The 23,697-nt window shown below is 40.4% G+C and overlaps 1 protein-coding gene across 1 annotated transcript in view; it reads left to right on the top strand.

The window, feature by feature from the left end:
- The first annotated feature begins 8,873 nt into the window (after positions 1 to 8,873).
- The window catches only part of ARHGAP19 (Rho GTPase activating protein 19), a 35,938-nt gene continuing 21,114 nt past the window's right edge, over positions 8,874 to 23,697 (top strand). The window contains exons 1-5 of the mRNA XM_045291615.1: positions 8,874 to 8,915; positions 12,331 to 12,596; positions 14,614 to 14,694; positions 16,430 to 16,639; positions 20,799 to 21,025. Of these exons, the coding sequence (XP_045147550.1) occupies positions 8,887 to 8,915; positions 12,331 to 12,596; positions 14,614 to 14,694; positions 16,430 to 16,639; positions 20,799 to 21,025 (813 nt within the window). The 5' untranslated portion in view covers positions 8,874 to 8,886. The remainder of the gene's footprint in view (positions 8,916 to 12,330; positions 12,597 to 14,613; positions 14,695 to 16,429; positions 16,640 to 20,798; positions 21,026 to 23,697) is intronic.

Raw genomic sequence — 23,697 nt, forward strand, 5'->3', positions numbered from 1 at the left:
GGTGTTGGGTTAATGGGTTAATGTTGGACTTGTGGGTTTGGGCAGCATTGGGTTGGGATGTTTTCGTGATGCACCTTTTCTTTACATAAAACTCTCTTATATGTGAGTCGCCGTGGATTTGTTTCTCCAAAGTACCTAGACTAATACACCCAGGCACCATACTTACCTGACCTTGCTCCATGTGACTTCTTTTTGTTTCTGTGAATGAAGAGGGGCATGAAAGGATGGTGATTAGAAGGCAGAAGAGGTGAATAAAAAAACAAAGGTGCTGTCAGTCATCCAAACAGATGAGTTTGAAAAATGTTTGCAAGAGTGGAATCACAGATTTGACAAATGTATTAAGTGTAATGGAGTACTTTGAAGGTGATAAGGTTGTTTTGTAAAATAAAATTAAATACATAGCTTTTTTTGGGGGTGTGTGTGTGCATGGGTGTATGTGTGTATGTGTATGTGTATGTCTAGCTGTTAGCACATTCAATACTTGGGGAAACACATTACAATTGATCAGGCTATTGCTGTCTTTGCTATCAGCACTTATCTGCACTTCCTTCCTAAAGATACTCTCTGATCACCTTGAATGAATCCTCTCAGCTGTGGCTTTATAATCTCTCTTAGATGAGTTGTTTCTACTTGCCAGAGCCTATCTGTTTTTGTTATTTTTTACCTGGTCTACCAGCCAGTAAGAGTTCAGCCAAAAGACAGACACAGTTATCTGAACAGAGAACCTCAGCTAGGGTTGCTAGCTTACCAGGGGAATGGAGTAACAAAGGATTGCTCTGTAGAGACTCTAGAGAGGGGTCCTCAAACTTTTTAAACAGGGGGCCAGTTCACTATCCCACAGACATGTTGGAGGGCCGGACTATAGTTAAAGAAAACAACCATGAACAAGTTCCTATGCACACTGCAGAGATCTTATTTTAAAGTAAAAAAACAAACGGGCAAAAACACCTGGATAAATGTCCTCGGTAGGCCGCCTGTGGACCCTGCTCTAGAGATAGCAAATATACTGTACATACTTGAGTATAAGCCGACCCGGATATCAGCTGAGGCACCTAATTTTATCACAAAACTGCATAAAAAATGTGCTGACAAACTCGACTTATCCACAAGTATATACGGTAAGTCTCAGCCACAAACCTTAGGCCCAGATAGAAAGCGCAAGAAAGAGGCCCTTGGGCAGAGACCCCGCGCTTGCTGGAGAAGGCTTGGCACCACTCAGGGGAGGGCAGAGAAGTTGCTGTGATGGTGGAACATGTGGGAAATTCAGCTTAGGAAACTTGCCAGAAGTTCCCTCTTCAGGGTCAGAAAAAGAACAAACAAATCCGCCTTGGAAAAACGATAGCCAGAATACTCATTAGAGGCAAGGGTGTTGGGACTTCCTCTCCTGTGCTTTGGGCACGTTGTCAGGAGAGAAGCACATCATGCTTGGTAAAGCAGAGGAGAAGTGAATAAGAAAGGAGGGAAGAATACAGCCTTTTGTTTACCACTTGGCTGTATTCTCTATCTTAACAGTTCTCAAAAAAAAAAAAAAAAAAAAGACATTTAAAGCCATGCTTCAGAGGGGTTAGCATTGAAGAATAAAAGAATACTTACCCAATAATGGGCAATTTGACTACCAAGTACTTCCATTTTTTCTTACTTTCTTTGCTTTTGTGACATGTCTTAGTCCTGCAGACAGTTTTGTCTTAGTGAATGAGAATTATTGAAAATTTTACCTTGTGTCTAGCCCCCATTGCTTTCCTAAACAGTGTTCGGTTAAATTTTTAACCTGTATAAATAAACATCCCATGTAGTTTAGTCTAAAAAGCTTTCTTATAAATGTATATTTTCCTTTTCTCAATAATACTTTAAAATCTATACCACTGGCTAGATTAATGATACTATTATTAGAATAATCAAATGTTTTCATGGAAATTACTTAAATTATTTCTCAACAAGCTGATAATGCTACCTCTGAGGTGGATCAGGAATATGTGTGTGTGTGTGTGTGTGTGTGTGTATACTTAATATATATATATATATATATGAAGTGATCAGTGAAGATGTGGATGCTATAGCAAAGTGGGGTGAAGAAATCAGATGGTGCCTGGCTATTACAAAGCAGCTATGTAAGTGAATTGTCAGCTAAGTCCACATGGAAGGAGTACACTAGCTTGTGTGATCCAAGGATTGTAAATAATCAAACCTAAGGTCAGAGCAAATAAATTGTATTAGAGCTTCAGTTTTTGTTTTTAATCGTTTTGTTGGGGGCTGCTTCAGTTGTTTTGAGCACTCGGATTGCAGATGGCTATAGATGACAATGAAAGCCCCAAGTCCACCTGCAGAGTCCACATGGATTCACCCTCTATTAAATTCCCTCAGACCATTGAACAGGGATGTGAACAGTCTCACAGAGTACACTGGGAAGTGGATTACGGCAGTTAGTTAAGTTAAAATTTAACCCATTATTTGTTTTCCCTGTTGACTTATTTTTAATTTGTTGTAGTTTCTAGTCTGCTTTCTTTTGGATTGAGGTTTTTCTGTGTTTTATTTTGTTGTTGATTATTTGGTGTGATTTTCTTTATATGAAATGCAGGATAGATAATCCATACAGACAGTAAGTAACTAGAGTAATAGTTCCTTAGAGTTATGGCAGGAGGAGGTGGGGGGATGGGGAGCTAATAATTATAATGGTTACAAGAATGAAGAAAACGTTCTAAAATTGATTGTGGTACTTTATTGCACAACTCTTTAAAACATTTAAACCATTGAATTGTATGATATGTGAATTATATGCCAATAAATTAATTAAAGGATATTCTGCCTAAAAAAGGACACAGTTCTCATGGATAAAACTTTAAGAGATTATGCTGAATGAAATAAGTCAGATACAAAAGGATATATATATATATGATAAATATATTTTTTAAAGGATAAATATTATATGATCCTACTTATGAAATACCTAGGCTACTAAAATGCCTAGAGAAAAGTTTATTACTGATTTCCAGGGGCTGATGGAGGAGGGAATAAATAATGGTGATGATCATCCAACCTGATGAAAGTATGAGGGGGTACCCCCCCAAAAATGGAATTCATCCTCACCCCCAAGCTATGTATTTAAATTCTTTTTTACAAAACAACCTTATCACCTTCAAAGTACTCTCCATTACATTGAATACATTTGCTAAATCTGTGATTCCATTCTTGGAAACATTTTTCAAACTCATCTCTTTGGATGACTGGCAGCACCTTCATTTTTTTCTTCACCTCTTGTAAGTTGCCAAACCACTGTCCTTTCATACCCTCTGCACTCGTGGAAACAGAAAGAGAAGTCAGGTGAATAAGGTGTGTGGGGCAAGAGAGGCATGCTGTTTTTTTGCCAAAAACTGGCGCACTGAGATGGCTGTGTGAGCAGGTGCATTGTGTGGTGGCGAAACCAGTCCTCCCTCTGCCACAAATCAGGCCTTTTTTGTTGCACACTGTTGCATAATCTTTTCGGTACCTCTGTATAGAAAGCTTGATTAAGTCTGACCTGGTGGAAGAACTCCAAATGTACTACTAGTCGACATTTTTGTTTGTTTAGGAAGTAGATGGACATCCAGAATGAAGTTTGTCATTAATTGACGTTTTGCCTCTTTTGATAAGATCAAACCACTCGAACACTTGAGTTTTGCCCATAGCGCCGTCCTTTTAAGCTGTGTTCAACATCACAACAGTTTCTTTGGCATTTTTCCTGAGCAGGAAACAAAATTCCACAGCCTTGCTATTCTCTTAAATCAGCCAACACAAAAAATGAGGTTCGGGCGAAACTGCCTTCATGGAAAAATTTCCTGTGACCAGAGAGAACCTTCATAGGTGATCCCACTGGGTGCACTAACTCAGAGCAAGTGAGTTGCTCAGTGCTCTCCACGCAGAAAAAATGCCTACTATGAAAGTTCCCCTCCGCCAGTACAATTCTGGATTTTTTTGGGTACCCCTGCGTATTTAATGACTGAATTGTACACTTGAAAATGACTTAGATGATGAACTTTTTGTTTTATGTGTATGTATACTTAACACACATACACAGGCAATGAGAGTACATACTTTGTTTGGAATGGCACGTCAGGTTCAGACAACTTTAAATATAGCTCAGATTTTGATAGCTGTTGCCAAGGTTGTGGTTCTTGGAGAACAAATCAAGTTAAGCAATTCTCTAGGGAGGAAACATTTAGTTTTCTGGGTCTGCAGTTTTAGTAGTAGCCAGCCAAATGATCCATCGGCAGGATGCAGGTTTTTTTTCCCTCACTGACTTGACTTTTTAGATTCACGAGTTCACTATGCTTCAAAAACACTTATGTTTCATTTTTCTAGAATTGATTTTTCAGCTCTGGATTGTTTCCATCTACTAAGCATATCACTTTACACATCAAGTTCCATCTAGTGGTGAAAGTAATAATTGCAGGCTACACGTGGGCTCTAGCAATTCCCTCTCGGGCCCCCACCTTTTCTCTCCTTTTTATTACGAAACTTTTCACACATAGGCAACAGTGGAATGAATATTACAATGAAAACTCATTTTCTCAATACTTAGATGCTCCAGTTAACATTTCCCCACACTTGCTTCAGTTATACGTGTGCATAAAAATACTTTTGAAAAAATGAGAAGCTAATACCAAGGGCTCAAGTAGAAATGTTTTGAGAATGATGATGGCAACAAATGTACAAATGTGCTAGACACAGTGGATGTACGGATGGACTGTGATAAGAGTTCTCTTTGCGGGATAGGAAGTTTTGAGTACTTGCGGGTCATAGCCAAGGGCATGCATTTAAAGCTGGAGCTCCTGCTCTCAACCAAGTCTCGTGCGTCTCGTCATCGACACAGAAAGTTTCAGGATGAAGACGTGGACCTTTAGTGTAGACTTTGATTTTTAATGCTATTTACATTAAGTTGTAACATGAGTCAGGTCCAAACTAACTGGTTCCTTTCTTTTTTCTGTTTTAAAAATATGTTGACTATACATACAGGTAAGCTTATAAGCTAATAGAAATTAGGCTTTTGTCCATCAATCAGCTTTAACACATCTTAACACGTTGCCTTAATTGTTTCAAATCCCACTTTCTTCCCATACCTCAGGGAGAAAGAGGAGGCTTCTACTCCCTGAACGAGTTACAGTCTGGGAAGCCACAGGGGCCGTTCTCTGTGCTATAGGGTCACTACTGCCAGTCAGAATTGGCTCAAGTGCCATGAGTTCGGTTTTGGCCCTATCCCTAAGGATTTTTCACAAGATCATTGGTATCACCCCCAGAAAATTCCTTCCTTCTCCTAACCACTTACCTCCCAAGGTAACCATTATTTCAGCTTTTATGGTAAATATATCTTTGTCTCTTTACAATTTTAACATTGGGTGATGTCAACAGTTAAGCACTGGACTACCAGCTGAACAGTCGGTGGTTCAAATCTCCCCAGACTCCTCAGAAAGCAGCTCTGGTAATCTGCTTCTGAAAGCTCATAGCTCCGAAAACCTCATGGAGAGTTTTAAAACAGACAGACAAACCAAAAACCCAACAACAACAAGAAAATAAAACATAGAAAAACCTCAGCCCTCAAGAAGGCAGAATAGAAACTAGAACAAATGGTCAAAAAGGAAAAGCATGGTAAGATGTTGAGTTTCAAGCCACTGTATACAGGGAGAGGCAGGGAGATGGGTGAGCTTCAGTGGATGCGGGAGGAGCATTTGAACTGATTGTGATGGTATATATGCAGCTCTTTTTGGAAGTGGTTAGCTCTGGAAATGTATGATATATGAATATTATATATCAAGAAAAGTACTGGAAAAGAAAAGAGACCAAACTTGGCATAGGTTCCATGGATGAAGGAGGGAGAGTAGTTGCTTAGGGGCACTGAGTTCTTTTTAATGGTGGCGGAACCATTTGGAAAAGGATATCAATAATGGTCGTGCAACATAAAGAGTGTAATCAGCGACACTGCATTATACATGTAGAAGTTGTTGAATCGGTGAATGTTTTGTTGTGTACACTTTTGCCAAAATGGAAAAAAAATATAAATAACAATGAGTATGAGGAAAGGAACATGTTCTAAAATTGATTGTGGTAAGGATTATACAAATCTCTTAATATGGTTGAACTATTGAATTACATGATATGTGGATGAAGTGCTAATTAAACTTTTTTTTCTCTTAAGCCAACTGTATCTCCAGTAATCCACTTTTCAGTTCACTCTGTGAGTGGACAAGACTGTCCATACTCATGGTCAGCCGTCTAAGGAAGCTCAATAGAAGCTTAATCCTTGTGGGGACTCTGCCAGTGGATTTTAGGCTCTCTCTGTCATCTGTAACTGTCTGCTGAGTGCTCAGAATTGGAGGTCTAGTACAATTTACTTCCTCTGATCTTGAATTTGATTATTTACAATCCTGGGGTCACACAAGCTGGTGTGCTCCTTCCATGTGGACTTAGCTGACCATTCACTTAGATAGCTGCTTTTTTTAAGACAAGCCTTCAAGACCCCAAATGCTTTTCTAATAGCCAGGCACCATCTGATTTCCTTACCACACTTTGCCTATAACACCCACATCTTCAGTGATTACCTCATGACACAAGTACTGAGCAGGGCTACATAGTAAGAACTAATTGTTCGTAGATTTGGGTTTACGATTAAGTGCAAGGTCAACATCAATATCTAAAGTTTATATATTGATCTACTTTAGAGGTAGCACTATCAACTTGTTGAGAAATAATTTAAGTAATTTCCATGAGACATTTGATAATTCCAATAGTAGTATCATTAATCTAGCCAGTGGTATAGATTTTAAAGTATTATTGAGAAAAGGAAAATGTACATATATAGGAAAGCTTTTTAGACTAACAGACATGGGATGGAGATGTGGTTTTTGTTTTTCAGCCAGCTATACTCCCACAGAAACAAAAGGTGGTGACTTCTGGCACATCCTCTACTAAGGTAGAGACTTAGAATATATCTCCTCTTAATCTTGTCTATTAGCACAGCAGACAATTTCCTCCAAAGTGGGATTTTAACCATAGAAACAGAGGCTAGAATTTATACTGCATCACATAAGGGATCTGGCAAGAAGGGCCATGTTAATTGACCCACATCTCAATCACTTAGTGAAAAAGACAGCCATTCCCATTGATTTGCAGTACCGCTGTTTTCCTAAATGCAGTATAGAAGGTAGAGAGAAGAAAATAACAAAGATAATAGCGGAAGTTAAGAAAGGGAGTAAACAGGCTTACGATAGGAGATTCAATAAAGCCAAATGGTAAGGCCTGGAGAAAACTAATAAAATCGATAAAACCTCTGATAAGACTTATAAATAAAAAATGAAAACAAGTTACCAATATCAGGAACAAAGAGTAGGGCATTCACACAGAACTAGAGATATTAAAATGAAACAAAATTCATAAGGGAATATAATAAAAAACTTTATCCCAATAAAGTTTGAAACTGTAGGTGAAATAGATTTTTAGAAATAAGCACCTTGCCAAAATTAATATAAGAAGAAATACAATATTTGAATGGTCCAATACACAAAAGAAATGGAAATATAATTAAAAATGTTGCCACAATGAATACTTTCATTTCAGATGGTTTCATCAGCCAATTTGATCAAACATTTAAGGAAGGAGCAACACCAATCTTATATGAACTTTTCTGTAAAGTAGAATAAGACTTGTTCTCTAAGTAACTTTATAAGGCCAGCATGCTCTTGATATAAAACCTAATGAAGATATTACAAGAAAGGAAAGTTTCAGGCTAGTGTCACTTGGGAGCATTTATGGAGAATTATAAACAAACTTAAACCACAACAATATATAGAGATGGTAATATATTTTAACACAGTCTGGTTTATCCTTGAAATAAAAATTATGTTCATGCTTTTAAATAAGTGAATAAGTCCTTAGGAACCAATGAATAAAAAGGCATTATCTGGATCTAATAATTTTTACCAGTATGACAGGTCAGGGAAAGTTATCTTACTGCTTTTTTATTTGCGTTACCCTGATAACTTGTGGGGCTGAGCTGGTTTTCATATGCTTATTTGTTAACCAGACCTTCTTCTATGAATAACTGTCCTTTGCCTGTTTTCTTCTGAGTTGAATGGACTGATAGATTCTGGTTATAAATTTCTTGTTAGTTATATGTATGCCTTTTTCCAGTCTATAGCTTTCCTTTTGTGGTTTCGTTTTAAGCTTGAATTTATTTGTTAATTATGAATGTGTAGTATGTTCACTTGGTTAAAATATTCAGAAAATACAAGAGAGCATGTAATGAGAGGTTGCGCTTATATTTCTATACCTCTTTTACTCAGTTACCCTCCACAGGTTTGTTTGTTTTTTTACTTTTTTGTTTATACATTTTGTTGTAAAGAAGTTTTACATTTTAATGCAGTTAAATACAACAAGTTTTTCTTCATGGATTGTGCTTTTTAGTGTCTTGTTTAAGAAACTGTTCCTTTGCCTTATTAATTTTTTCTTCTTCATTGTTTTTTAAACGTTTTAAAGTTTGATTTTTCACCTTTAGAGCTTTGTTCTGCCTGAAATTTATTTTTTATGTATGATGTGAGGTAGGGATTATTCCTCTTCCCCATATTATAAAACTATGTGTGCTTAGGCTCTTACATTATGCCTCAATTAATACAGCTTTCTGAACTTCATCTACATGTTGGCAAATAAAATTAATTGGTCTCATTTTTAATTTCTGCTTTGTTCCTACTTGTAGATAAGTACTGAGAGTCATAATAACCACTGCCTTTCAGTCCCATAATGTGCCCTTGTGCCCTCTAACGTGTCTGGAATTCGTGTAGGCTGTGCTGGGGCAGGACAAGAGGGTTTCTTTGTCACAACCAGCAAGGAGAAACCTTTTTCCCCTGTCTCTTCGGTGTACCAATGCCTCGTCAGAAGCTTTCAGCACTTATGTAAGAAACTTACTCATTTTCTTTAACTTGAGCAGATGTAGTTTGTTTTAAAATAAGATATTTTAGAGTTGGAAATTGCTCTTGTTTAAATGTAGTATTTTTTCCCTAGTCCTAATCAGAGACTCGTAATACTAAAACAAAGTCTTCAAGTTCTTAAATGTGTTTCTTGATGTATAAGTAGCTACTCTTTAGAAAGGGGTTGATGGGCTTCATGATACAGACATAACTGAAACAACAGCGAAACACTATCTTTCCCATTTCTCATCTTCTGTGTCACTGTGTTTTAACCCTTTCCCATCTTGGATAATATCGTACTCAGTGTTGTCCACTCAGGAAGAGTGAGGAACTAGCTGAAAGAAATAAAAGTGGAGCAAACAAAAGGAGGAAAGAACAGGGGAAGGAAGGAGAGACAAAAGCAGTGAGGAGAAGCAGCAGGCTGCAGCCGTGCTTGTGTGTGCTGAGACTCCCAAGCTATCTCTTCCTGTGTTCTTTGTCCGTAGCTAGGGCAGCAGCCCCCTGCTGATTCTTCTCTCTGTGCCCCACCTGTGTGGGAGCTGGTGGGCTTGGGCGTGATGGCTAGATAGGAAGGATTCTGTTAAGAAACAAGGCTTTGTGTTTCCTGATCTGTTTCACCTATGTGCAGACCTAGCTAAGTGCCGAAGGATCAACTGGTGTAAGTTTTAGAAGTGTAACTGAGTCTCGTTCAGTATGTTAATCAAATAAAGGTGTGTGGGTTTTTAAAAAAATCATTTTATTGGGGGCTCGTACAACAATGATCACAATCCATACATACATCCTTTGTGTCAAGCACATTTGTACATTTGTTGCCCTCATCATTCTCAAGGGTGTGTGGGTTTTATGTGTGTCTTTCTATGTCAGAAATATAATGGATACTGTTCATGTACACTACATTTTAAACTTTCTTTGATCTGAAATAAAAATCTATTCAGAATTAATAATGATATAAATTCCATAAGATTATTTAGACTAGATAAATTACCAGACATTCTGGTACTAACATATATCATGACTTTTTGTCTGTAGTGTAGTCATTTCTCAGTGGTGGTGATTATAAATAATAGTTCTACAGGGACGTTTTAAAAAAATTTATAAGCTGATATGAAAAAATGACTTGTCAACTTTTAGGATGAAGTCACTTCTAATTCGAATTGGTTTTAATTATAATCACTGGCATCTTTTAGTTTATACAGGAGTAAAACCTATCTTTGTGTGGAGAAAGACTGACAAGATGAATATTTTAACTTCCTTTTCCTTAGTGACTGGCCTGAGTACACACATTCATTGTTTTACATGAGTTTTCATGGTACCTTATCATTTTAGATAGAAAAAGGGAAAAAAAAGAATCTAGTAACCACCAATTAAAGATTGGGCCATTGATTAAAATTATGTAATCATTTCTAAGAAAGTGGTGCTAAACTTTAAAGTTTACCCAAGCCTGGCTTTAATGATACCATTATTTAAGAAGTGTCTCCATATTATTGGCAAAGTGTGTTTAGATGAGTTATAATAGAGGTTTCGTGTTTCCTGGAATAATGTGTTATCTAGGGTGTAGTAGTGGACATATGTCCAGGTTGTGATTGTTTTTATTGTGGGAATGTTTGTGAGTCAGGTGAACCTCGGCTTTGCCTGACTGACTTGCCCCTGCTGACTTGTGTTGTGTTCATTGGTTTTATAATAAGTGACTGTTTATATAAGAATTAGAACAAGCCATTAGAGTTAATGTATAATGGATAAAAGCAAGTGGTTTGTCTGCTACAAGAGATGGAGTAATATACCATGTATACTCAAGTATAAGCCTACCTGAATATCAGCTGCGGCACCTAATTTTACCATAAAAACAGCATTAAAAATGTACTGAAAAACTTGGCTTATACATGCGCGTATACGATAGTACATATACATGCAACGCTTTCTTAAAAGTAAGTAAAAAGGGACAGACTAGGCAGGGTTGGGAGTCAGCGGAGAGGGAAGAGTGTCTTTTTGAGAGTCAGAGGAGCTCCGCGAGGAGGGTAGCCCCACAGTATCGGAGTAAGACTGTGGACCAGTAGAACACATCTAGTCAGTATCACTTAGTGACAGAGCAAACGTAGAAGCAAACACTGTTTTTTTCCATGTGTCTTCGAGAGAAGACCTTGTCCAAGCAAAGGGTGGTCTTAGTTGATGGGTCAGAGGCGTCCAGAATTGAAGGATGTTATTTTTTCTAATATAACCCATTTCTGAACCTAAAAGCAAATCAGTCTCTACTTTACACACCTGTGTAAAGATGAAGGCTTTCTGGTTATGAGGAACAGAATCCAAGGGCAGCTAGCTAGCTCCATGAAAGGAAGCATTGACCCACGTGAGGACCCAAGGACCAAAGGCAGCCGGCTAGGGGTAGGATCGACTGTCTCCAAACTGTCAATTACACACTTCTTAATGAACTGTAGTCCCATGCTGACTGTAGAGAGGTTGCTGTGACTCCTGGTGGGGGGTGAAGGTCATGCTGTCCAAAGATTAGCATTGCATGGCACATCCTGACTACTGCTACTGGTATTCCCTAGAAGGTCCAAATTGTGAAAGATTACCCAGTGCTGTGCCAGGACTCAGACATTTTATCAGGAATTGGCTGGTTTAGTAGGAAATGTGGTCTGTGTGCAGGGCTTTAGACTGATTCATTCGGGTTTGATGTCCCACTGAGAATTTGCCTTCCCACTCTATAGATAGACTGCCTCAGAAGCTACATTGTAATAATCTCATCAGTTGATTCTTATATTTAAGAATATTATTAAAATCTTGATTGCTATGCAGCATATTTGAGATAAAACTTAAAAAACAACAACCAACCAACAAACTCAACTGCCATTACATCCATTCTGACTAATAGAGAGCCTGTAGGACAGGGCAGATCTGCCCCTGTGGGTTTCCGAGACTGTAGCTCTTTACGGGAGTAGAAAGCCTTGTCTTTCTCCCGCAGAGCCCTTGGTGGTTTCGAACTGCCACCATTGGGATGTGACCTATTACAACACCAGGGCTGCCAGCTGCGATAGAAAGGCCCATTCTCAACAGCAGGTCAAACAGGAGCAAACCAGGTGGAAGCCCAGGCTGTGACTGTGTGGCTACCAGTTCCAATGTAGGCTTGGACCTGGCAGTCTTCGGTGAATTTTGTCTTCCTAGGGTGCATGCCTAAAGTCGTATCTAGAGTTTATGGTTCTTTGGTCTTTTCATAAAAGAACTCCTAAGTATCTTTTATTAAGGTGGCTACAACCTAAACAACAACAAGCCCAAAGTGACTTCTTTTTTGCAGTCAGCAGATTAAGAATTAGGTTTATATAATTATATGGTTGAGAAGGCATGAGAAACACGCACACATATAATCCCCCCCAAGACTCCCTCCTCCCTGTGCCCTTTTTTTCAGAGGCGCCGTCTGCAGTTTTGTTACCTGCAGTGACTCTTCCCTCCGAGGTCAGCCTACCATCTTCAACCCTGACTTCTTTGTGGAGAAGCTCCGGCATGAGAAACCCGAGGTGTTCACCGAGTTGGTGGTCAGCAATGTCACAAGGCTCATTGATTTACCTGGAACGGAGTTGGCTCAGCTGATGGGGGAAGTGGACCCTAAGTTGCCTGGCGGGGCTGGCTCAGCGCCCGGCTTCTTCCGGTCTCTCATGTCTCTCAAACGAAAAGGTAAGGGACTCTCGGTGACAGTGGGCGGGCCTCAGCTGCTCTCTGGCTTCCCTCTCAGCTCTACACATTCTCTCTTTTTCCTGCACATTCTTATCAGAGGAGTCACTCTAGCAGGAAACTTTATGAGTCAATTAGCCCTTTTTTTCTAAGTAGGAATAGTAATAAAAATGATAAAAAAAAACTCGTGGCCCACCAAGCCCCGAGGGTGATATTCCTTCTCAGACATCCAGTGTACAGAGAGGACCATGGGGCCAGCCCCACCCTGAGACACCATGTCCCTCACTGACCCATAATATCACAGGGGACAACACTGGAGGCACTGCAGTGCTGGAATTGTGCCTGATCTGACCCCACCACACCAGGGTGAAACACTAAGGGCATGCGACAGAGCAGCAAGGGGAGCAGAGCAATGAAGTCCCCAGGGAACACCAAAACTAGACCTTGGGGCCAGGGCATGGCACCCCATCAGACTCGACTGGAAAGCACTCCTAAAGGTCAGCAAACAGACCTGGAATTATTTATAGCCTTTTCCTTTTTGTCCTTGGTTTTGTTGTTGTTTTATTTTGCTCTGTCTTGTTTTTGTGCTTATAATTGTCTCTGCATGTCTATCTAGATAAGATAGACGAGATAAACCATCAGGAGGCAAGGAAGAGAAGAGCCAGCACCGATGAGACACAACTTTCCTCTAGTTCTTTAATGCTCCCCCCCCCCCCCCACTATCATGGCCTCAATTCTACCTTACAAATCTAGCTAGACCAGAGCATGTGCATTGGTACAGATAAGAGCTTGAAACACGGAATCCAGGACAGATAAACCCCTCAGGACCAATAATGAGAGTAGTGATACCAGGAGGGTAAGGGTAAGGTGGGGGGAGAAAGGGGGAACCGATCACAGTGATCTACATATAACCCCCTCCCTGGGGGATGGACAACAGAAAAGTGGGTGAAGGGACAAATTGGTTAGTGTAATACATGAAAAATAATGATAAATTATCAAGGGTTCATGAGGGAGGGAGGGTGGGGGAGGAGGAAAATGAGCTGATACCAAGTGCTCAAGTAGAAAGAAAATGTTTTGAAAATGATGATGGCAACATATGTACAAATGTGTGTGACACAATGTATGTATGTATTGTGATAAGAGCTGTAAGAGCCCTCAATAAAATGATTTAAAAAATGATAAAAACTATCTAAATAAAAAAGAAATTAAGCCCCAGCAAATATATTCAGCCTCCAAGAGATAAAATGATTGGGTGGTTATCAAGGCCACCTTTATTTTATGTCTTATTAATAGTGTGGTAAAGTATTTACAACAAAAGTTACACAACTGAAGAGTGTGGTACATGAAGCGTGGATATTTTTTAATTGCAATGATTCTCAGCTGTTTGCATTCCATGGAATGATTTGGTAAGGCAGATTCCTACAGGAATCACTGTGCCCATCCCCCAAACCTTCCCAGGAAATGAAGAAATTATAGTACCATTTGGATCTATTTTATTTTCTTAAATATAAAGAAAGTATTAAGATAGGAAAGAAAGTTAAAGTATTAGAACAGATGAGACCTGGTGCCAACTGTGGTGGGGTCCTCTGTGATGCTTTGACAGTTAAGGCTCTTAAGTTCTGGTTTTTGTTTTATTTTAAATTAAATATCAGCATGCTAGTGGTAGGTTTTGTGTGGGTTGTTACAATCTTGGGAACCCACAGGGCCAGTTCCACCCTGTCCTGCAGGGTCAGAATTGACTCAATGGGAGAGAGTTTGAGTTTATGTTTTGAGTCATTGCTACTGAAAGCAATGCCATTCCCTCAAAGGCGCCTTTCTCTAGCAGTGGTCTTGGAGAGAGATGTTGAGAGTTCTAGTTGCATTTTCTAGTGCACTTTATGGTTTTTGTTTTCTGACTGTGCAAACATTTGCTGAAATGTAAAACAGGATGTTTCAAGTGGATTTAAGGGGAATGAATTTGTACTGTTTGCGTAAAACATAGCCCTGGCCTACCATGTTTTTTTTTTTTTTTTCTTTTCAGAAAAAGGAGTGGTGTTTGGATCTCCACTGACAGAGGAAGGCATTGCCCAGATATACCAACTGATTGAGTATCTACACAAAAGTAAGACAGCTAGACAGGCTGTTCTTTTGTTTTATGAAAATGGTCAGTTTTCTAGTGAGAGGTAACTGCTCTAAGTTAAGAATGTAGGTGATGTTTACCCATTAACAAAAGAAACTGACCAGCAGTAATTCCAGGTGGAGTATTTCTAAATGTTTTCTTTTTAATTTTATTTCATGTGTGATTTGCTTTCTAAAAGAGGTATATAAATTAGATAGTGCTTAAAAAGCCAAATTTTCTCCGTAACTCAGAAAGGTATTTGTTTTGGAAAAATGCCATATTCCTGAAGAATTGTAACAAAACTCAAGGGAGCATGATTCAGCCCCAAAGATACGGATGTGCTTTACATCTCCAAAACCACAGGACTAGAACGCATTGGCCATTTAATTCCAGCTTCCCGTCTTGGTGGCTACGTCATTGCTCCAGGTGCTTGCTTTGCACAGCTGAGTGTGTGTAAAATGTGTGGCCTCCTCGGGTGCTGAAATGGAAGAGAATGCTTTCTCTGATAAATTCAGCACAAACACCAACGATGGCATAGTCTATGCGCTATGGGAATAGAGGTTGCACATGGCAGCCCAAGCGCTGGAGCCATCTGCATTCATGGTTTGTTTGGTTTGTAAAAGGCCCAAACCAAGCCGAGTTATCAGTGTTTTAAAATGGGGAGAGTCCAGGTGTTCCGCCTCTCTGGGTGGTAGGAAGATCAACTGGAATGCCGGGCTCTCCACTTTGCTAAGGTGCCTATTTGTTCGTTTACTATTAGAGAAATGCTCACCAGGTGTTTGAATTAGGGAGTTAATCCAAGATAAGTGTGTACCTGCACTGTCAATAGGAGCTTGAATTCTTCCAGATCAGATCCAAATTGTACTTCCGACCCTTTTTTAACCCCTTAGGTTGGGGAAAGAATAGTTTCATTGGAGTAGCACTAAGCTTCTGGGACTCTGTTAGACTGAGAGGTGATCTGACAGGTCAGAGTTCTAATTCCTGGAGCAGTGCAGAAGGGCTTGATTCATTACCATTCTGGAGGAGAGTTTATAGACTCAGCAAGCCACTACAGGTGCACTTGGCTCCTCCTAAGACAGTCTGGGACTGGTAAGAGAAAGGGCCTTTAGGGAGATTTGGCTTTTCCCCCAGCTTACTTTTCAAGCTCATTCTAACCCTTGTTTAGGTTTAATTCAGTCATCATGTGTACCTGAAGAGGTTGACTGACGTTGTCCTTTAGTCTGGGAGACCTGCAGGTGCTCACGGAGGGCCAGATATGTCCCCCAAAGAACTCTGGGGGGAAAAGCGAAAACCTCTCAAGGCTTTTGTAAAGGAGTCCTGATGGAACAGTGGGTTAAGCACAGCAGTGTTAAGATTGACATTTGGAACTTGCCAGCTGCTCCTTGGGAGAAAGATGAGGCTGTTTGCTCCAGTAGAAACCCTACGGAGCAGTCACCATGAGTCAGAGTTAACTCACTGGCAGTGGGTAAGGCTTTGGCAAAGGGCTTTTTCAGTGTAAAGTTGCTTGGGTGGCGCTGTGGGGAAGCTTTGCACTGCTAGCCTCTAGGTGGGCAGTTTAAACCCACCAGCCACCTGGGGGAACAAAGCCAAGGTCATCTGCTCCTGTAAAGATGGACAGCCATGGAAACTCCAATGGGGTTGCTCTGAGTTGGAATCCACTCGATGGCAGTGGGGTTTGGTTTTATTTTAACACTATTTATCCCTTTACTTCTTTTTATTTTCATTTCATGCTAAACAGACTTGCGAGTGGAGGGTTTATTCCGAGTACCAGGAAATAGTGTCCGGCAACAGATTTTAAGGGATGCTCTCAATAATGGGAGTGATATTGACTTGGAATCAGGGGTGTTTCACTCAAATGACATTGCCACCTTGCTGAAGATGTTCCTAGGAGAGTTACCGGAGCCGCTGCTGACACATAAACATTTCCATGCACACCTCAAAATTGCTGGTGAGTATAGAAATTGAGATGGTAGCTGCGTAAATGCTTCCCCCCCCAACCCAATTTTGTAAAGTCCTTTGGAATTTTCTGTTGCTTGTGACCCACAGCAATACTTGTATTAACATTATTTTAGACTCTATGGCATTTTGAGACTCTTTGGGGATTTGTAAGCTTTGGCCAGTTAAGTTTGGTTTTTGTTTTTCTTGCTAAATAAGATTCTTTTAAAATAAGGTGTGTACTTTCTTTTTTTCCTGATTATTTGCATAGATGCTTGGTAAATTTGGATTGGATGGCAGGCTTTAGAAATTTTATCTGGTTAGATAAGGCTTTATTTGTATGCTTATAGATAATCCTTTTTTTTTTTTTAATGTTTGAAGTGAACTTGAACTTCTGTGTCCCTAAAGGTTCCAAGTCCACTTCAGTTTTACTGTCCCTCCTTTTGTAGCCATCAGACCAGTATTTAGATCCGAGGGCTAAGAAATCTGGAGGGTTTTATTTTTCCCCCCAAAGCAATTTTTATTTTATTCTTTTTTTTTTTAAAGTTAGACCCTCCATTTTTGCTTATACACATTCTTGAACTTAGATCTGGGATGTAGTAAAGTTGTATGGAGTTAGTTTACCCCTTTCAAGCTTGCCTTTAAGATTTTTTAGGCAAGAATAGAAAAGCATATAGTCACATTTTGCCTCAATAATTGAAACAGTACTTCTCTGAATACTGAAATCCCAGAGAAGAACGAGATGTTAAATCTTGTCTAATGTGATCAGTAGCTATTCTGGGCCTGTGTAACTCTAGCTGCTCTTGCCTCTATTCCTATTTATCCATCTCTTTATCTATCTACCGTCCTTTATTTTTGTTTTTGATTTATTTTCTAGTTACCCCTCATTTATTTATTTTTGTAGCCTGATGGACCCATACTGAATATTCTGAATATTGCCATTGTTTAATAAATGTCTGCTGTTCAGTGATCGATGCACATACATGCTGATAGGTTTGACAGATTAACCTTGGTTTGCTAATAAGTACTATCATGTTTCATTTGAATTCATCTCTACTTTTGGAAATCAGTTTTTTAAAACTATTTCAACAGCATTGTTTGCATGTACAATTCAGTCACATTAATTACATTCGTCATATTGTGCAGCCATCACCACGCTGCCTTTGCAAATTGGAAATTCCTTTAAAAAATAGTGTTCTTTGTTTTCTGAGAAGGCAGCACATTCACAGGGCTCAAAATTCAAAAGACTCCAAAGAATGTACAATGGAAAGCTTCCCTTCTGCCTCAGCTCTGAGTTCTTCCCAGTGACTCCTCATTCATACACTTCAAAAGCTTTTATATACTTAGAAAATACTTACCTATAGTATTTACCCCCCTCTTTTTATGTAATGGTAGGGCATTATACACATGGTCTTGTGGCTTGCTTTTTTCACTTAATGTATCTCACGATTGTTCCCTGTTGCAGCTCATAAATGATTTCCTCGTTCGCTCTTGTGCTCGCCTGGCAGGGAAGTCATTCTTCAATCGCACAGCTTTATGCGGCCATCAGCTCTTAAGTGCATGCAGCGTCCACATCCATGCTGCTTCTACTGTGCTTGCTGCCCTGAGTCTTTCCTTTCCGCTGTCTTCTAATTTTAGGGAAGAACATAGTTTTTTCTTTTGGATACTTTTTATTGCCATTTAAAAATCAGCTTTTAAAAACAAAACAAACTCAACTAGGTTTGATTTTCTAAAGTCTAAAACGATCAGACAGACTATGTTTTAGCTTTTGCAATAGCAGTCCATATAATACAAATGAATAGATATTGCTAGAATGTTATATATAATTTTGCTATTATTTTTGGGAGAAATTAATTGATATCTTTGTTGAAAAAAATGTTTCCACCTTTTTTTCTTGAGAAACTTTTTTCCCTAAGTGTTAGCAGGAAGGGTTCTTGCTCTTTGTTTTCCTGTTGAGTTCATTTGGCGCAGCAGTGAGAGCCCTCCTCTCCCTTGCCCCGTGGCGCCCTGCCCTTTGAACTCATATTGAGGTGGGGCACAGCCGTGGCATTTGGTTTGCCTTGTTGATATCTGGGAGGAGTGTTTAGTTTCATTTTATCTTAACAGGGAACATTTTCAAGAAATATCACCTGACATTCTTAAACCTGGAATTAAAAAAAACTTTGAATTATTATTGAGATTAAGGAGCTTAGCCAGCACACTAAAATCATTTTTAGGTCTATAAGAGAGCTTCAAAAAGTTTGCAGGAAAATTCCTTTGTCTTTTAATTCCATATTTCCGTGAACTTTCTGAAGCTTTTCATAAATACAGGTATACCCTACATTCTGAGTGTCTGGAGACTTTATTGATAACCTCGATACCCTGTAAGAGAGAAACAGTGATTCTGCCTATAGAGGCTGTGTCTGGACAATTCTGCTGTCAAGGCAGGATGTACTCTCATTTTTCTTTCAGCAGGAGAATATATGGTTGGGGAAGAGTGTGGAGGGTGGAATTGCTAAAATGAAAAAGGTAATTAGTATTATGTTCCTAAAGCAAAATTGCACTGTGGCCTTACTTGCCATAAAATCAGATATGGCTATGTGAAAACAGCTAGTTCATAGAATCTAGTCCAAGTGTTTTACGTGGATGGCTGTTTCAAGTTTTTTCTTTATACTTCTGAATTATTGACTTCATAGATGACCTTTTGCATGTATAAGAGGAAGGTCCGTCTTGTGCGTGAATGATTGACATTGGTCATAATGAATGCTGGGGGACGAGGTGAGAGGAAAGCTGGCTGTGATGGCGAAGCTAAGTGTCACCTCGGTTGGGTCATGATTCCTAGTGATTTGGCAGTTGTGTACTGGTATAATGTAGCAGTTTAGCAATGTAGTCACCCTTGTGAGCTGATGTGGGCATCCTCTATCTTTCATATTATGCCAATTTTCAGATGAAGACCTGGTCAATATGCAATATATGTCAATAAGCAATGGGTAGGGTGTACATAGAAAATATAACTCATATGGCATAAAATTCACTCCATTGAAATGGTTTTTAGTATAGTTACAGAATTGTCCCACAGCCAACACTAATTCCAGAATATCCATCCATCCCAAAAGAAATCTCTTATTCATCAGTAGGCACCCCCCCCCCCCATTTCTCTCTACCCCAGACTACTTTCTGTCTCTCTGGAACTGCCTACTTATTCTGGACGTTTCATACAAATGCAGTCATACGCTGCATTGTTTTGGCATGCCTGACATTAATTTAGCACCATCTCAGGGTGATCCATGTTGTGTACACTGGTACATCATTTCTTTTCATGACTGCATCGTTTGGTATGCTACATTGTGTGTGTCCACTTATCAGTTGACGAGCATTTGGGTTGTTTCTACATTTTAGCTATCATAACAAGGCTGCTGTGAAGACTTGGGTGCACGTTTTCTGTGAATATGCTCCTATCTTTTTTGGATACATACCCAGGAGTAGAATTGCTGGGTCATATAGGAACTATAAGGAGTTCTGGTGGTGTTGTAGGGTAGACAATGAACTGCTAACTGCAAGGTCATCGGTTCAAATCCACAACTGCATCTTGAGGAAAAGATGAGGCTGTTTACCTTCATAAACATTTATAACCCTGGAAACCCATGTAGGGTGGTGATGCTTCAGAACTGGTTCAGTGGCAATGAGCTTTTGGATTTGGGGGAGCTACCTGTGCAACCTTTTCCACCGCAGCCGCACTGTTTCACATTCCTACCAATTGTGGAGGAGGGCTCTGTTTCCTCCACTCTCTCATTCTCCCACTGCTTGCTCATTCAGTCTAGTTTTTCATTTTTATTTTTAAATAGCCTTCCTAGCCTTGTGATCTCATTATGGTTTTGACTTCCAGTAGCCTCATGACTAATAATGTTGAACATCTTTTCATGTGCTTATTGACCATTTGTATAATTTTTGGGGAGAAATGTCCATGCAGATCCTTTGTTCATTTATAAATTGAGTTATTTTGGCCTTTAACAGTTGAGTTAAACTGATACTGTTTTACTATCATATTTTGCTGGAATTAAAAATTTTGTATCTCTTTTTTTTTCTTTTTCTATTGGGAGCTGAGGGAGGGTGATAGAAGTAGGAGCACAATTCCTACCCTCCTTTGTTACTTTCCCCCACCTCTGCCATCCTCTTTTTGGTTCTTGTTCTAGATCTGATGCAATTTGATGATAAAGGCAACAAGACCAGTGTTCCCGATAAGGAGCGGCAAATTGAGGCCCTTCAGTTGCTCTTTCTCATCCTCCCACCGCCCAATCGTAACTTGCTGAAGCTATTGCTAGATCTCTTGTACCAGACAGCCAAAAAACAAGACAAGAATAAGATGTCTGCCTATAACCTTGCACTTATGTTTGCACCCCATGTCCTGTGGCCCAAAAATGTGAGTACTGGAAGACAAGAGGGAAGAGTAAAGCCCGCGGGCCATTCTTGGCTGGGCCTCAGCCTGTGGCCACCCCTGGGTGAGGTGATCCCGGTCCAGAGTCTAGTGTTGAGCTTTATGAGGTTCATCCCCGAGTGAGCAAACTTGGGGGTGCCCATTCTTAGTAAATTAACTTGTAAATCATTCTGATAAGCCTGAATGCAACGACCATTTATTAGTAGAAACTCTGTGGAGAAGGATAGTTTAATTACTAACTAAACTAGAGTGTTCGTTGTTTTTTTTGTTTATTTTTGGGGGGGCCTTCTTTGGGTGCATTCCTTCTGAAGAGGAAAACCTTCTTAGAAACTCTAATTTCTGAAAGTTGCATGATGAGTTTACACTCAGCATAGAGAGAGCTTCATGAGGACCCTACTGCCTTGTCCTTGCTTCTGTTTCCCACGGTCCAGGCTCCCTGGATAGAGCTGCACGTCTTTCTTTTTACTAAGATTGTGGTCTTCGCAGTGACTTCCAGGAGCAATAGATCCTCTCAAATGACTTCTTAGCGTAGATGCACATAACATCATTTCCTTGCCCATTCATACCTGTGCCATGGAACTGAGAGCCAGGGTGCTAAGGGTGGGAGCAAAAAACAGCTCTGTGACCTTTGTCCTGTACTGTGGTTGAAAGGGGTACCAGCCCCCCACCACTAATCACGGGTTTGATAGGCACAATTGTACGTTTGAGATATATAAATATTATATTAAAGTCATAGAGAGCATGAGAGATAGAAATAATGGAGTAAGACACATTTCATGGTAGCATGCTCACCTCCTGGATGGCCATGATCTTACTGGCCAGGTCTGCGCACAGCGTGGGCCGAGGGGAGGTGGGGCAGGGACCCGGCAGGATGCTCAAGGGCCTGGCAGGAGGCTGGAAGACCCCGCTTATTGCTAACCAAGGGTTTTATCTACTTAGGGGGGCATGATTCCACACGTCACAGGAAGGGGCAGTACAATAGGCATACACATTATAGGGAGGCGATGAGCTAGGGCTGTACACATGATAGGAAGGGGAGGAACTAGAAGTATACATGTGACAAGAAGGGCGGACTCTAGATTCATGATGGCGGCCTAACCTTGGCCACCCTTGGGTGGGCTTGACCTCTCTGGGGTCTGCTACAAGGAAACAGTCAACTACTATCCTTATCAGAAGGGAGTGGGTCCTACTTGTTGTGGGATAAGCAGTGGTGACTGCTTGCTCTAGATGGCTGATAGCTCTTAAGGAGAATAACCCCTGATCTACTTCTGATGACCTCCAAGTGTATAGCCATTCGCAAGCAACTAAGTTTGGCATATATTTGGGTGAGACCACTTGGGAGAAATCCTTCTGTTTCCCACACTATACCCTCTCTACTTAGACTCCTTCTCCCTACACGGGGCCTCCTGGTACCTCTACCACTGAGTTCACAAGGTTGGGAATAATAGAAATAACTGGGTTACTTCTAACTGACTGAGTTTTGAGATTGTAAACAATGAGGAAAGAAAGGAGAGAGTGGAGCATTTTTATCTAACAAGTAGTGAGGGAAAGAGAACACAAAACTCTGGGCCAGGCGCGAGCGAGAGCCTCTGCCCAGAGACAGGCAGGTATGGGAGGAGAGGACATTGACGTGTCCTGTGACGGATTTTCAAACCCGCTGACCAGGACAGAGAGAAGGAGTGTGTAAACTGTACAGAGAAGCACCTAAGGGGCCTGGGTACCAATGAAGGAGCCCCTGGTGGCTTACCAAAACGTCGGCAGTTCAAAACCACCAGCTTCTCTGCAGGAAAAAGATGAGGCAGCTTGCTTCCATGAAGATTGCCACCTCAGAGGCCCCATGCAGCAATTCTACTTTGTCCTGTCAGCTGCTATGAGTCAGAAGTGACCCGATGGCAGTAAGTTTTTGGGTAAAAACCAGTAGAAAGCAGAGATAATGTTGAGGAAGAGGGTTTTAGGATGGCAGAGGTGCTCAAGTGCCGCAAAAGAGCCAAGAGAAACAAGAAGAGAATCAATGACATTTTGACAGTGCTTGTAACAGGACTTCATGCTGGGTTGAACCAGCTCCGTCAAAGCAGAACCGGAAGAAACTTGAGTTTTAAAACTTGAGGTGAACAAGAACAATAAACAGAATGGGAACCAGTTACAGGTTGAAACAGTGGAATGGGAGAGCCAAATGAGACACAGTGAGCCTTTCAGGAGCCTGATGCAGGAGAGTGGATGACTGGTGAAACTTCAGAGAGTGACAGTTCATGCCGGTATGATGCTGCTGAGCCGGCCACTGCTGTCCTGCCACTGCTGTTCCCTCTGCAGGCGAGAGATTTGTGTGCAAAGGATGCAAACGCTGCCTTAAGGGGGGGAGGGAGGGAGCCTGTTTCTTTCTAGCAGTGCTGTGACTCCTAATTTATCCCATTCTGGTTATTGGTGTAGTTCAGTCTAGTTTACAAAGTTGGCATCACTCTGGTGTTCCTTCCTTGGCCATGCTTAGCCCTGGTTTTCAGACCTGGTGTCACCTTTGGGAGCTGTCGTTCTTTTCATTCCGTCTTTGGAGAAACGTGTCAGTTTCCCCTCGTGGTTCCATACAGATTCTGTTCTTCCTGCCTGTTGGGAATCCCAAACTACAACCTTAGCCATTTTGCGTGCATAGTAATTTTCAAGCA

Source organism: Echinops telfairi, unplaced genomic scaffold (assembly GCF_000313985.2).
Source record: "Echinops telfairi isolate 266 unplaced genomic scaffold, ASM31398v2 ScPeMD7_70;HRSCAF=299, whole genome shotgun sequence".
NCBI lineage: Eukaryota > Metazoa > Chordata > Mammalia > Afrosoricida > Tenrecidae > Echinops > Echinops telfairi.